The sequence below is a fragment of the Apiospora hydei genome (genome assembly GCF_038363865.1).
Source record: "Apiospora hydei strain CBS 114990 chromosome Unknown utg000008l_segment0_segment0, whole genome shotgun sequence".
Taxonomy (NCBI): domain Eukaryota; kingdom Fungi; phylum Ascomycota; class Sordariomycetes; order Amphisphaeriales; family Apiosporaceae; genus Apiospora; species Apiospora hydei.
This window is the reverse complement of record NW_027117367.1, coordinates 599,724-613,557: the sequence shown is the minus strand read 5'-3', so window position 1 is coordinate 613,557 and position 13,834 is coordinate 599,724. Positions and strand designations below refer to the sequence as shown.

At 55.1% G+C, this 13,834-nt stretch overlaps 6 protein-coding genes across 6 annotated transcripts; 4 read left to right on the top strand and 2 right to left on the bottom strand.

The window, feature by feature from the left end:
• Positions 1-366: 366 nt before the first annotated feature.
• On the top strand, positions 367-785 carry PG997_010731 (uncharacterized protein; the record flags this gene model as incomplete). The annotated part of the gene is made up of 2 exons (XM_066815046.1): positions 367-438; positions 630-785. 2 exons carry the CDS (start codon positions 367-369, stop codon positions 783-785), a joined length of 228 nt encoding a protein of 75 aa, XP_066664336.1.
• Positions 786-1,306: 521 nt separating this feature from the next.
• PG997_010730 (uncharacterized protein) lies at positions 1,307-2,141 on the top strand (the record flags this gene model as incomplete). Its single annotated transcript, XM_066815045.1, has 2 exons — positions 1,307-1,390; positions 1,791-2,141. The coding sequence occupies 2 exons, from the start codon at positions 1,307-1,309 to the stop codon at positions 2,139-2,141; spliced, it is 435 nt and encodes a 144-aa protein (XP_066664335.1).
• A 423-nt stretch (positions 2,142-2,564) lies between these two features.
• On the top strand, positions 2,565-2,945 carry PG997_010729 (uncharacterized protein; the record flags this gene model as incomplete). The annotated part of the gene is made up of 1 exon (XM_066815044.1): positions 2,565-2,945. One exon carries the CDS (start codon positions 2,565-2,567, stop codon positions 2,943-2,945), a length of 381 nt encoding a protein of 126 aa, XP_066664334.1.
• Positions 2,946-4,841: 1,896 nt separating this feature from the next.
• Positions 4,842-5,776, bottom strand: PG997_010728 (uncharacterized protein; the record flags this gene model as incomplete). Its single annotated transcript, XM_066815043.1, has 2 exons — positions 4,842-5,460; positions 5,532-5,776. 2 exons carry the CDS (start codon positions 5,774-5,776, stop codon positions 4,842-4,844), a joined length of 864 nt encoding a protein of 287 aa, XP_066664333.1.
• Positions 5,777-6,187: 411 nt separating this feature from the next.
• On the bottom strand, positions 6,188-6,766 carry PG997_010727 (uncharacterized protein; the record flags this gene model as incomplete). The annotated part of the gene is made up of 1 exon (XM_066815042.1): positions 6,188-6,766. One exon carries the CDS (start codon positions 6,764-6,766, stop codon positions 6,188-6,190), a length of 579 nt encoding a protein of 192 aa, XP_066664332.1.
• A 4,501-nt stretch (positions 6,767-11,267) lies between these two features.
• Positions 11,268-13,483, top strand: PG997_010726 (glucan endo-1-3-beta-glucosidase btgC; the record flags this gene model as incomplete). Its single annotated transcript, XM_066815041.1, has 2 exons — positions 11,268-11,503; positions 11,551-13,483. 2 exons carry the CDS (start codon positions 11,268-11,270, stop codon positions 13,481-13,483), a joined length of 2,169 nt encoding a protein of 722 aa, XP_066664331.1.
• Between the last annotated feature and the right edge of the window lie 351 nt (positions 13,484-13,834).

Sequence of the window (13,834 nt, the reverse complement as noted above, 5' to 3'; positions counted from 1 at the left end):
CAATTCCTGTTGCAGTGGCCAAAAAACGCGACAACCCAACTTCAATCGAGCTAAAGTCTTCGAAGATTACCACTGGTTGAGAAAAGAACAAATCTCTTTCTCGGCGAGATTTCCCAGGAATGAGTTTCAATTGCCGGTCAAAGACTAAGATATTGCCCCAGCCACAGTCCATTGCACGGAAAGTCACTTGAAGTGCATCCCTTGTCATTACGAATGAGGCTTTTGAAGCGCCTTTGGGATCGTTGATGAAAGTCTGGCAAGAGCAGAACTTGGTCATGTGTGGTGACTTGAAGCAATAGGGGCCCACCGTGACCTCAAACACCAAGGAGAGCGGAAAGAACTGCGAACAGAGTCTGCAGAAGCACAATGCCCTCTTCTCAGGAGATCGCCGACAATGGCGACGATATTTTCCTCCAGTCCATGAAGGCCCGAGCAACGGTCGGCGACGGGACAGACTAGATGAGGCGACAAGAACGCCTCTTTCGTTGAGCTGTCGATCATTGGGTTTGCTTGGAGGAGTTTGGCCTGTGTTGCCCGATGTGCAACCGAGTAAGTACCTACTTCCAAAGATTCATTTATATATTTTCCTTAAAAGAGTAAACACTAACGTCAAACCTCGGAATAATCAGACCTTCACACGCCAAAAGGGCGTAGAGAAGCACGCGGCCACAACCCACGTTGGCACGACGCGCCATGTTCTCTGCCGCGGCCACGCCACCGGCACGGAGGCAGGCATGAAGGCCCACCTCAAGGCAGGCCACCAGCGCAGCCACGAGGCCACCTGACGCGGCCCTCCAGTCATGTGCGGCCGCTCCGGCTGCTGCAGGCACGTTCCCGTGTCGTTGGGAAGCCAGCTTGTGTTTGTGAGGGCACAGACAAGGCCGAGAAGCTTAAGATGGCGTGGTTGGTCGCGGTCTCGAGTCCCACGCAGGAGCCGGACGTGAAGGGGCGCCGAGCTACCCTTACAGAGGTATCGACGTACCTGCCACTGCAGGATGACCTACGTCAAGCAGAAATGGAAGCGGAGTCTTTAAGGGACACCGTCCGCCTCTTCGCCCGATCTCTAGTTGGCATAGTTTATGGTCAAGACTACGACCTACGATCAAGGACGACAGCAGCACGTCCGTGGTGCCTGAGCTCTTCTCGGCCGACGAAGAATGGCTTTCTTGATTGGGGGAAAGGCCAAGCATTTGGCAAGGGGCATTATTGGCACAGGAAGCACTGCTAATCACTGCTTTCAAATACGCAACCGTCACCAGAACCCAGCCTCCGCCGAATAATCATAACTCAGTAGATACAATCCAACATGTCTACTTCCGCCAATACTCTCAGCTTCACTGCATACCCTCCCGGCATCATCGATGGCATCAGAACCAAGTTCGGCCCGCTCGTAGCCGGCTTCGCCGAGTCTTAGCTGAGAAGATACCAAGCACAGAAAGAGAAGTTCCAAGAAAGAGAAGCACAGAAACAAGAGCAAGAAGAGATGGGACTCGATGAATGGAAGAAGAGATGTTAATGAATCATCTGCCAATTCTGGTTATGGCAAGATCATTACTCTTTCTTCGAGCACCGCTGGCTGTTTCCCGGAGGGTTGATCTTAACCCCAAACAGCGGGCGGGGTCCCTAGTATTCAACAGGATATGGTCGTATGTGAAAGGCTGCCGGCTCTAACCCTGAGGCGACCCTCAGCCAAACGCACCGCGTCCTTCTCGACGTACGCACAAACAGACGCATCGAGAACCGCACTTCTCCTCCTGACCCGGCCTCTTCCTGGCTACGACGCGAAGTAGGTCGCCGTCTTGTTCGCCCAGATTGCCGACGAGAACCCATGTCTAGATGAGGCTCGAAAGGATCTTGGCCACTGGCTAGGAGAGGAAGGAGCTGGCGATGATTGCTCCGTTTCGGATTACGAGCATCGTGCCAGCGAAGGCTCTTCCACGCCTCGATGGCTTCCCCTGTCGACACTAGAGATTTCTTTCTTTTCGGGAGAGGAGAAATGCACAGCAACGGACACAGTGTGCAAGATGCTCGTGCAGAGCATGAGCCTCCGCGGTGGCGTCGATGAGGTCGACGAGGGTCGTGAACAACCAACATTTTCGCTTCACGATCTTCGTTTCCTTCCGCAGCTTCTTTCCCTCTGAGGAGGGTCTCCGTCGCTGTCTTCAAGGTTGATCTCCGTTCTCACTCACGGGTTGCATGGTTGGGACGGCGTTCCCACTACCTCTGACGACGGAACCAGCACGGTCATGTACGTGCCTGTTCCCGAGAACTAGTCTCCGGGTTTCTTTGGCCGTCTGCTCGGTAGAACCAACGGTGACGACGCTGGAGCCAGAGCCAATCAAGCCGACGCTGGAGATGAGGAGTTGGTTGACCACGGATGTTGACTGGGAAGGGGCAGGGGCCTTGTCGCTTGAGCAGATTCAAGAGAAGACAAACAGCCCTCAAACTGACCTGGCCAATATCTTGGCAGGTCTGTCGGCTGTGAAGAACAGGCGCATCTTTATGAAGGAGCCGAACCATTCGGTCGTGTGCGCTTTTGACACGAGAGATGTTGCCTGAGTGGCATGACCTTCCGGGTCGTACTCTCCGAGCCGACCGTCAAGCCGGAGCCTGAGCCTGGCTTGAACGCCAGCCAATTCTACGCTATCAACGGTCACATATTCAAGGATTTCCGCATCGGCGATGACATGACGCTGTCAAGGAAGGCGGTAAAGGAGAGTTCGGCCATCTTCAAGAAGAAAGACGTGCCCCTCGCCTACAAGTGCTCGAACATCCGAGACCGAGGATCCCCAGAGCACGCATTCGGCAACTTGATCGCCCTCCACTGCAGAGGCTGCAACTGGGGGATATGCCAGTCGAAGGGGAACGAGGGACTGGCCCTCCGGGTCGGGTCATTTCCTCCGACCGTCGTGAAATGTGGTGCCACCTTGGCCGCTACCGCATGAGACTGGATCTTTCCGAGCCTTCGACGTCGCCGCCATTGCCATCACCACACCGCGCAAGCCACACGACCGCCAGGCCCGACTGCCAGCAATTGTATCGGCATCGCTGCTGCAATAGACAACTTCGCGTGCATAGCGCCCATCCTCTCCGAGTGCTGGTCAAGCCGCAATGAACAACATACGCACAGGAAATAACAAGGAACCAACCCCCAACCCAACCAGGCAATGCTGCCTCTGAGCCGGGAACACCGGAAATGGCACTTCCGGTCTTCAACCCTTCGGCAGGGGGCTAGCTACATGGCCCTTGGTGACTGCTTCTGGCTAGTTGTTGAAGTGAAGTTGGTCAAGGTTGATTGATGAAGCGTTCTCGTGTCAATTGCGACGACGGACTCGAAGGAGCAAGACTCCCGAGGCTAAGGGCCAAGATTTGGTCTTACTTTTACCACGTTCGTTGTGCGCGCGGCCAAGTATGAACGTGGCGGTGCTCCTGCGAAAACGTCCTTGAAACGATGAAAGAGCTCGGGGTGCCTTGCGCCTGGGAAATGTTCCAGTCACAAGTGACTGGGAAACTGGCACATTGTGTCAGAATTGGGTCTGGGTCGGCCTCTGGCCGACCGAACATCAGCGGCGAAGTCTTTGAGAGAAGGCCCTCGGGGCAAGGAAGACCTTTCCCCCTCCAATGCCTCCATAACGGAGGAGATATTGCAAGTCGAAACCCCGGCTGCAAAGGCAAGAAATCTGTTGTCTTGCACGAATCTTGGGTTTGGAGCCTTGACACGAAGGATTTCTACATCCCCCAAACCCGACAGCGGAAGTACCTGGTCGCTTTCCGGAATGAAAAGTTCCCTCGCGCCAGCGGTCGCAAGGCAATGGAGGAACTGCCATCAACGGTCCGAGCACGCCTAGTACTGCTAGCGTAAACCTGGTGACGACACCACCGGCGACGGCGCAGTCTCATAACACAAACGGGAACGACTTCCACGCCATGGGGATGCGTGTGCCGTTCTCGGAAACGCTGTTGCGCACCTGGGGCAACCGGCTTTATGGCGCGTACCTAAGGGTCCTAGGAATCATGGGCGGCTGCTTTTTGCCGTTTTGAATGGGTGTGGGTGTGTGTGGGCTCTTTGCTGCCTTCTGCACTGCAGAGGGCCTGGCTTGTCGTGTTGCATTCGGCACCGAGCAGTACCGCGTGCTCCAGAACGAGATCTTGGCGCCTATGGATCGGGCTGCAGCCCATCGAAGCCGAAACTAGACGAATCCAGGCTGCCAACTTTGCATGGAACACCAGAATCGCGATGGCGAAGCAGGAAGTTCAGGTCCCGGAGGGCTTCCTCGACGTCCTCGAGACGGAGAAGCCTTCGAGAGAACCACGTTCAGCAACGAGGAGGACCTGCCTCTCACCCGGTCCCGGCGTTGCAGTTCCAGGGGGTCCTGCTGTGTCTGCCGGTTTGGAGGGAAAATTGGAAGGATTCAGGGAACAAAGGGGGATCTGCTGTACGAGATTAGGCAAAGCACATCGTACGAGTTCAATAGATAATGCGCATACACTCAACCTTACTTTCTAGTGATGATCCTACTGCGATGATTCGGTGTTGCTAGTTCAGCTTTTGAGCTTTATGGTAAAGATGAAAACCACCTTGGTAGGAACAGGGATAACATTGATTGAAGTAACTAAGATCATATACAAGTGATGCAATTTTATAAGCACCAATTATCAATCTACATTGCCTAGACGTGTCTTGCTACTCAATGGCTTCCTACTTACCTCACATTGCGTGTATGAAGTTAGTCAGTTTAGATCTATTCACTCCAGGCAAGGAAGTTATGCATAACGATCAGTATGTACATCTACTCACCTCTCACTCCCCGTATTCCCATCTGCCATCACTCCATCTAACTTCACATAGGAGTACGCGGCGTCCGCGGCGTCCGCGGCACCCGTCCCAAAGCCACCCCCGACGCAGCCCGTCGAACCCCAGCCCGACTCACAGCCCCCTTCCTGACCCCCGCCCCTCCCGGCGTCGTCGTCGAACCCGCCCGCTCAAACTCGTCAAACAAACCATACAGCACCGCGGCCCCCGTCGAGACCTCGCCCGCCAACTTCCTCAACGCCTTCGCGCTCGCAAACACGGCGCGCACCTGCGCAAACGTCCGCACCGCGTCCGCGCGCCCCGCCGCGGCCACAATAAAATCGTTCAGCCCCGCGACGATGCGGTGCGTCGCCGGCTCGTCGGGCGTCTCGACGCCGTACGCGCGCAGCGCCGCTCGCGCGAGGGCTCGGAGGACCTCTTCCTCCGCACCGCTGCCGTGTTTTTGCCGGAGGGCGTCGCACATGGCCTTGAGGTCGTCGTCGGAGCCGACGCAGAGGAACGCGACGCGGGCCCATTCGCCGAGGTGGTGGGCTTGCCAGGACTCTTTGCCTTCTTCTTTGGTGAGGGCGCGGCGGTGCGCGAGGAGGCGGTCGAGCAGGTAGGAGAGCCAGGCGCTGCGCTCGGTGGTGGAGTTGATGTGGAGGAGGCTGGCGGCGAGGGGGTTTTGGGGGTGGGGGTTCTGGGCGTTCTGGGGGTCGTGGGCGTGAGTGCAGAAGACGAAGAGGTGGCAGGACGTTTGGCGAGGGCGATGCTGCTGTTGCTTCTGCTGAGGTGGGTGTGGTTGTTGTTGTTGTTGTTCAGGCGGGCGTCGTTGATCTTGTTGAGGATCTCGAAGATGTCGGCGGGCGTCTTGGTCCGGCAGTCGGCGCAGAGCTTCTTCTTGCTGGCGGGGAAGGGGAGCACTTCCAGCATGCGGGCGACGCCGCGCTGGTTGACCGAGTGGCCGCAGGGGAAGGGCGCCATGGCTGCTTGCTGGAAGTCGAAGAGGAGAGGAGCTGAGAGGTCTGTCTGATGCGGGTTGATGCTTGCTGTTTGCTGTTGGTTACTTGCTAAAGCTTCAGTGGTATGGAATTCGTTGATGGTATTGGTCTTGGAAACCACTTACCTGTGTTTGTCTTGAGATATGCTTGTTTTACTACCCCTGTTTCGGATCTGCCTGTGGAAGCATAATTATATATGTCTATACCGTTCTGGTTCTTTCTGCGCACTGACAAAGGCATCTCAGTCCTAGTTAACAAGGTGGTATTGTATATCCTAGGCCATTGTGTACAGTGAATACGCCTTGTGTCTTTCAGCTTTCTTTGTCTTCAATGCTCATAGACCGGCTACGCAAGTGGCCAACTCCATTCATTGTAGGCCCCCTTCTTCCACAGCTTACTCCGGTTTGTGACTAGCAGGAAGCTCCGAGTGCGTCCCCAGATCCTCGCCAAACTCCTGTCCGCCCACGTAAAGGGGCTGACACTCCTGCAGCACAAACAGCATGCGCGCCCACTCGGTCTCGCTCTTGTTGACCCACTGGTGCTGCGTCGCGCGCTGAATAGCAACGTCGCCGCGCTTGAGGTCGTGGGACTCGCCCGAATCCAGGACCATCTGGATGCTGCCCTCCATGACGATGCCGTAGTCGAGACTCTGGGTGCGGTGCATGCCACAGCGGTAGCCCGGCTCGAAGTCGACGTAGCGCAGCACGCTGCCGCCCGGGTTCACGAGACCGAGCTTGCCCGACTCCATGACGCCCTGGTGGATGAGCACGTCCTTGTCGCCGTTCAGGTCCGGCGGCGTCTCGGAGGTGGTGTACACCACGCTGAAGGCCAGCCGGTTCTCGTCGTAGGCGCGCCACGAGATGTCCTCGTGGCTGTGCACGATCGCCTTGCCCTCCTCGTTGTGGCCCGTCACGAACTTGTGCTGCTGGGGCAGGTTGGAGAGCTTGCCATTGTCTTTCGCGGTGGAGCCCATGGTGGCTGACTGGGATGAGGTGTAGTAGACCGGACGGAACAGGGTCTTGATGTATAACTAGTCTGATGTATGTATGGATATGATGAAGTATAGTAAGCAAGATCGCTGCAATTGAAGTGAGAATTCGAAGCAGGCCATGAATGGCTGCACCTCTCGAACTTAAGGCATCTCTCGCTCGTTGCTCGCTCCTTACCCCACACTTGTCCGAGGCCGCGGTCCCGGTGATAAGACTGCGCGGGCTGCATGCAAGTGTTGGTGCCATTGGTGGTCTTGGTGGTAGGATCAGTAAGCTTTTCCGTTGGCCACCGATTTGCCAGCTCCCCATTGACCTTACACGGACGCGTTGCTTTTTGGGCGCAGATTAGGGGGTGACGCACAGAAGCTCCGAATCCGACTGGCTGGCACACAAGCAGCCGGTCGCCGTCATCGCCAGATCATAGATAGAAGAAGAAGCACTTTCAAGCAGTATCAAAGGCGATCGGACTCGAACATGTCCCGTCGGGTCCGTATCTTGTTGCGCGAGAGACCGACAGGTATTTGAGCGGCATATGCATACGCATGCCAATGTATTCTGGCGCCAATAACATGGTATAAAACACAAGCAAAGCAAACGGATAACCCATCACGGAATCCACGGGTATGTACGACTCACCTGCTGTGATACGCCAGTATCGCCTTGGGAGTGTGCGCGTGATATGGCAACCGCCAATCTTCTTGGCTCTTCTTCTTCGTCACATCGCCTTGCATCTCCTCGATCTACGGTACAGGTGTGCCGATCGTCTAGTAAGTTGGAAGAACTACCGGGCACACGGGCGTTGCAGATATCCCGCCTCCCGTTGGATGCGGTTGTGGTACTGCATCGGTAAAGACAAGCGGCTGGGAGGAGAGTGCTGCGGCATGACAGTCGTCAGCTCTTCCAACAACAACAACCACCGGAATTGCCGGCTTGTGCGGGGGTCGACGGACAACTGTTCCAGAGCCGACCGATACGTGTTTTGTTTTGTCCGCGGCGAAGAGAGCAGAAACGATGTCATTTCGTCCGGTGAGGCGTTCGACATGGTAGTCATCAGCCACGTCGTAATCGCAATTCGCATGAAACTTGCTGGCTTGGCTGACGACGTCCGTTACGGGGGTGCGTTTTCTTGAGTCGCTCTCGGAGCAATGGTAGGGTGTGCACAGACTGGGAGATAAGGTAGGTGGAAAGTCTCTGGCGGCAAGCTCCTCGAGGAATCTACGTAAATTACGGCCGCAGTAGCTCTGTGCAGAACCACCCCGCCGATCGAGTCTGAATCACCGCTATCTAACAGCATGTCAATGCTGATAGAGTGTGGGCAATACGCGCCGTTGCTTGAGATGGCGGATTGGAAACGATGGCAAAAGCAACTGCAATCAACACTGATTGAACGGATAGTTGCTGCTGTGCTGCGGGGGTTCCACCCAGACACACTCTTGGCCAACGTTGCTTTCCTTGCCCGAGTCAGAGACCCTGGAACGGGGCAGTCGCACGCATGAGAAGTGCCATGAGAGCCGCGACGGCGACGGCAACAGTAGGAGATTCGATTATGAGCCCCCAAACGGTTCGCGTTTGTTTGATGCTGCGTATTCGCTTCGTTTGAAGGAATGCGAAGGATTACATCGTGTTGGACTAAAGTAGGCCATCCACTTCTCCTCGTCGATCAAGTGCGAATGCACACTCCACAACCATGGCATCGGGACGCCCGTACCTAAGGTTAGTGCGTGTTTATCTTACATACCACTGGCTGCGTAATAGTGTGCGCCATGCTGAGAAGCCATAATCATAGTTCGTATTTAGGGGCATTATTCTACCCTTCTAGAACGTCAGTAAGCACTTCATATTCACATTGCGTAGGCGACGAAGCGAGACGAGAGCCAGAAGTAGAAGTAGAAGTCCGGCGAGGAAATGTTGGCAAATGGCAGCCTATGCCCGGGAAGGGCAAATGAAGCATGGAATTGATCCAAGATTGTGTCGATGTCAACGTTGCAACTCATCAAAGAAACCTCCGATTAGATTGCTGCATGGACGACTGCGAAAAGAAAAGAACGGGGCCCGCTAACGGCCGCAAGGACTGGACGCCAAAAACGGAAAAGCCTTGGCAGCAATCAACATGCTTCAACCCGGCATGATGTAATCGCGGGGCATTGAAGGCCAAAGATTGAAGAAGGGACGGGTTCATTTGGCCCTGCCGGGGTCCCATCTTGATGATGGCTACAAGCCTACAACTTCTAGCGGCCCCGTACCAAGCGGGCAGAAAAAGAAGGTGCGTGTTGAAACGGGGCAGCAGAACAGGCCGATGCAGCTAGCAGTCAATGATGAGGTAGGTAGGCTGGCTATTGGATCAAATGGGAAGAAAGAAAGCAAAAGGGGTTCACACCAACTTGGGAAGCTGCATGTTCCCTGGCCCAGCCGCCCAGGCCACTGTAACCTTGGAGGCAGGATCAAATTGAAATCAAATGGGATTTTGGCGAATGCAGCACCTATTTCCGGTGCGAAGGTTACCATACCATGCAACAGGAACTTACATAAGACGGCTGGACCTTGCACGCATTGGACCAGGCTTCGCAGGCGGCCAGGGCCCAGGGGGGCAAGGGGGGCTGGTTGATAATTGATTGATTGAGCGAGCGAGCGAAATGACTTGGGTAGGTGGCTGCTAATCCTGCTAGCCTGCCAGCCAGCCCAGCCAGCCCAGCCAGCCTGGTTTCTCAGCCAACGACAGGGCCAAGCGCCTGGTCAGGTACTGTCCACCATGTGGTCAACATGATCCGTGGGGTGCCAGCCAGCCTCTTTGCGACTGTCAGTGGAGTTGCTGTAATTACTTGTTTTTCTGACGTTGATAGCGAATTGACATCGTAACGCTGTCAGTCAGTTCGCTTCGATGGTGTGGTTTTCAATGTGGCACCTTGGAAAGTTGAGCGAACTGGCATGGAATGGAGACTAGGCGGCCCGTGACAGTACCTTAAAAGGCCCTGTGCCCAAAGAGGCAGCCAGCTAGACTGCCCACAGCGGCCACAGCGCACATCGTGTCACCACACCTTGAGCCACTATTCTCCACAGCGAGCGACCATGGATCGACCTCCATGTCTTTGGACAAGCTTTACGACCGAGGGTCACGTCCATCCTGATGCATGTCATCATATGTAGTTGTATCAACGTTGGCATTTCAACAACTGTAATTTAACAAAATGGCGGGAGACGGAAGGTCAACCTTCTTGATACACCCCACAAGCGAAAACAGAATGGCCTGACCGTCATGACAACAAGGAGTTCTGCGTCCCATAATGGGTGGTTGGATTTGGTTGATGATCGGCGGAAAAGCTTGGTTGCTGGAGTAGCAAGCAGCTGGTCCAGGAACCGGATTCGCTAATACGATGACACTAAACCTCGGTGAGAAATGCCCCCATGACCGACCACCTCGAAGTAGCAGGTAGGTAGCAAATAGTGAGAGCGAACCAGAGGAGGGGGAAAAATAACAAACCACCTCAGCTGCGACAATTGATACGAGGAGGCGCGCCGCCCCCAGAATACGAAGGGCTGTTGATTCTGTGTGTCCCCTTCTTTTCCTGACTGCACGAGCGCAACATCCACAGCCATCTTTTCTTAGAAACCACGCAGAACAGGGAGTTTGCCAGTACGAGATCAGGAGCCACAATGCACTGAGAAAGGAAAAGGTGCCATTTGCAATTCTTTGTCCTGCCCACCCTCTCTCCCACAAGGGCCGTTTGGAGCCGTTTCATCACGAGCATACCTACACAAACCACCACTCACATCGCCTCGAACACCGTCCCAAGTGCTGGATTGCCGATCGTCTGGAGAGAGAGAGACCACATCTGTTGACTCAGGTTGCTTCAATCGTGCTTGGTTGGAAATCTTTGAGTTTTTTTTTCTCCAGGGAGGAATCCGCCGCCCAATATATTTCCTCCATTGTTTTGCGTCGGTCCGCATTCATTATTTTTGCATTTACGCCCGGGCTTGGGGGCTGGCACTAAGAATTGATTGATCCCGACTTTGTTTGTCTCACCATCCTCCCGCCTGCCTGCTTGGTCGACCCTAGTTGACTCTCTAACATCAACAGCGCACGCCTGACGCCTCACGTCAAATATTGCCCTCGCTGCTCACTTTATTCATTCGTTTGCGTACGGTACGGTACTGCCTGTACTTAGCACTTGCGAAAAAAGCGAGTAAGCGGATCGGGCCTGTCCACTCTTTTCCTGTCGCTATCCGTCGCAGTACCGTCTAAGCCGTGGTGGTCTCCAGCAAACCCACCACCGATCCCACTCGAAACTCAATTCATCCCTACCGACAATTCGTCGAGCCGTCCTGCAACGCCTGTCTTGCCCTGACTGACTTGCTTTGCTGGTCGAGTAATTTACCCGAGGGTACCATTCCGATCCCTCCAAGCCTGTACATTCCCGACCCACCAGAGGGGCCCTGTCGCTTGCTTGCTATTTGGATTTGGCACGAGTTGGCTGAGCCGCGACGATTATGGATCGTCGGTACTCGTTTGGCTCTGACGGAGGCGAGCACGCCCCTTGGACAATCCGAACGACCCATACGGCCATTCTTCCCAGAACCAATATCCACCAGCAACTCGCTCCTCTCCCCATAAACATACTCGCCGCGAGCCGTCGCAGCCTCGATATTACCAAGACGAACCGCCTTCCACCTACCGCGACCAAACTCAAGCATCTCCCTCTCGCACGACAACCGCAGCCCGCGGCGTACATCGACCTGGTGGCCACCAAGACTCTGCCTACCGCCGCTCAAGGGAGGGACGAAGAAACAGCCGCAACTACGAAAACAGTGCAATTGCTGGCGCAGGGACTGGAGCCGCTGCAGGAAGTGCATACGCCGCCGCACAGTCGTCGAGCAGTCCACCAAAACCGCCAACTCACAGAGAGAACAGCAGTCGGTCTGCCTGGAGTCAGGACACGGGCTCAAACGGACACGCGCTTTCCCACAACACACCAGGTGCCGCCGCCATGAGTGGTGGTCAAGGATACTACGGCCAGCAGGGCTACGACCAGCAGGGCTACGACCAACACTATGGCCAGTCTCAACATCCAGGGCAAGGCTACAACAACCCTCAGTACGATCAGACTTATGGCTACGACAATGGATACGATCAGAACTACGCGCACGGCTACGACCCGTCAGCGGCTGCGCGCCCAGACGCCTATGGTGGCGCGCGTGGTATGGACTACCACAACGCCCCCGGCGGCCTTTCTCCCGGCGGCCCCTCGGCCTATCAGTCAGGGCGCAGCACACCAAGCCGAAGCACGCAGAGCTATGCCAGTGACCCTTTTCGAGACCCCCAGGCTGCTTACGGACAGCGGTTAGATCCTCGCCTAGGTGTCGTTAATCCTAACGAGATTATGGACGACGGCGATGACGGTCTTGACTATCGTCGCCCGACCCGAAGTAGTATGTTGAGTCTCGGTAACTCGAGCGGAGGAAACGGAAGCAATCGAAACTCTACAGTGGGAGCAGCGGCCGGAGGTGCTGCAGCAGGCGCGATGCTGGGTAAGAACAAGGCCAATTACAATCCTGTCAACACAAAGCCCGGAGACGCTGCGGCAGGATATGACCTGGGTGCTACGGGAAGAGGGGCCAAGGAACAGTCCGACTTCCTGAAGGCCGAAGCCGCCAGCAGGAAACGCCGGAGGTGGTGTATCATTGTGATTTTCGGAATTATTGTGCTCGGTGCCATCGCTGGCGGTGTGGTTGGAGGTATTCTTGCCAACAGCGGTAAAAGCAAGTCCGGCAATGGAAAGAGTGCTACCGAAGACCAATCAGAAAACGGTGATCTGGACATCAACTCGGCTGAGATCAAGAAGTTGATGAACAACCCGGATCTCCACAAGGTGTTCCCAGGCGTCGACTACACTCCATTGAACACGCAATATCCCGACTGCATCCACGACCCTCCTTCGCAGAACAACATCACGCGTGATGTCGCCGTTCTGAGCCAGCTTACAAACACGATCCGCCTCTACGGAACCGACTGCAACCAGACGCAAATGACGATCCACGCTCTGAGACAACTCAAGATGGATCAGGACATCAAGATTTGGATGGGCGTGTGGCAGGACAACAACAAAACTACGAATGCGAGACAATTGTCTCAGATGTGGGACATCCTGGACGAGTTTGGTGACAAGCCTTTCAAGGGCTTGATCGTTGCCAACGAGATTCTTTTCCGCGAACAGATGACAACAAGCGAGTTGGGCAACCTCTTGGGCTCGGTTCGCACCAACCTGACCAGCAAGGGCATGAGCCTTCCGGTCGCCACGAGTGATTTGGGCGACAAGTGGGATTCGGAGTTGGCCAAGGTGTCGGATTACGTCATGGCCAACATTCACCCATTCTTCGGTGGTATCAATGCCAAGGATGCCGCCAGCTGGACGTACAGCTTCTGGAATAACAATAACGGTGCCTACTTCAAGAGCGACAAGTCCAAGAACATCATTTCGGAGACGGGTTGGCCTTCTCAAGGAGGCACCGACTGCGGCACGGACAAGATAACGGACTGCCCAGACGCGTCGGTCGCGGGCATCAGCCAGATGAACCAGTTCATGGAGGATTGGGTCTGCCAGGCTCTTGCCAATGGCACCAACTACTTCTGGTTCGAGATGTTCGACGAGCCGTGGAAGATCCTGTTCGATACCCCGGCAAGGAATGGGAAGATCATTGGGGCCTGATGTCGGTCGACCGCAAGCTGAAGGATGGCGTCAAGATCCCGGACTGCGGCGGCAAGAAGGTCGGCCCTCCTTGAAGCAGCATGTGATGCTCAAGGACTACATAACAAAGTTTGGAGATGGAAGAAGTCATTTTTACAGCAACGCAGCATACATCTAGATGAGCGGCATCGGGTTACGACGAAGCGCAAGATGATGTCTAATGGTTATATCTGGCGGCGCCGAAGCGCCCCTTCATGGTCATATTACACTGTTCTTTTGGGAGTTCTTGGAAGGTCTTCGTGGATCAAACGTCATCATTGTGGTTGTTGTGTATTATATGCTCATTTGCTTTTTGTTTCTTTCGCATGTTGT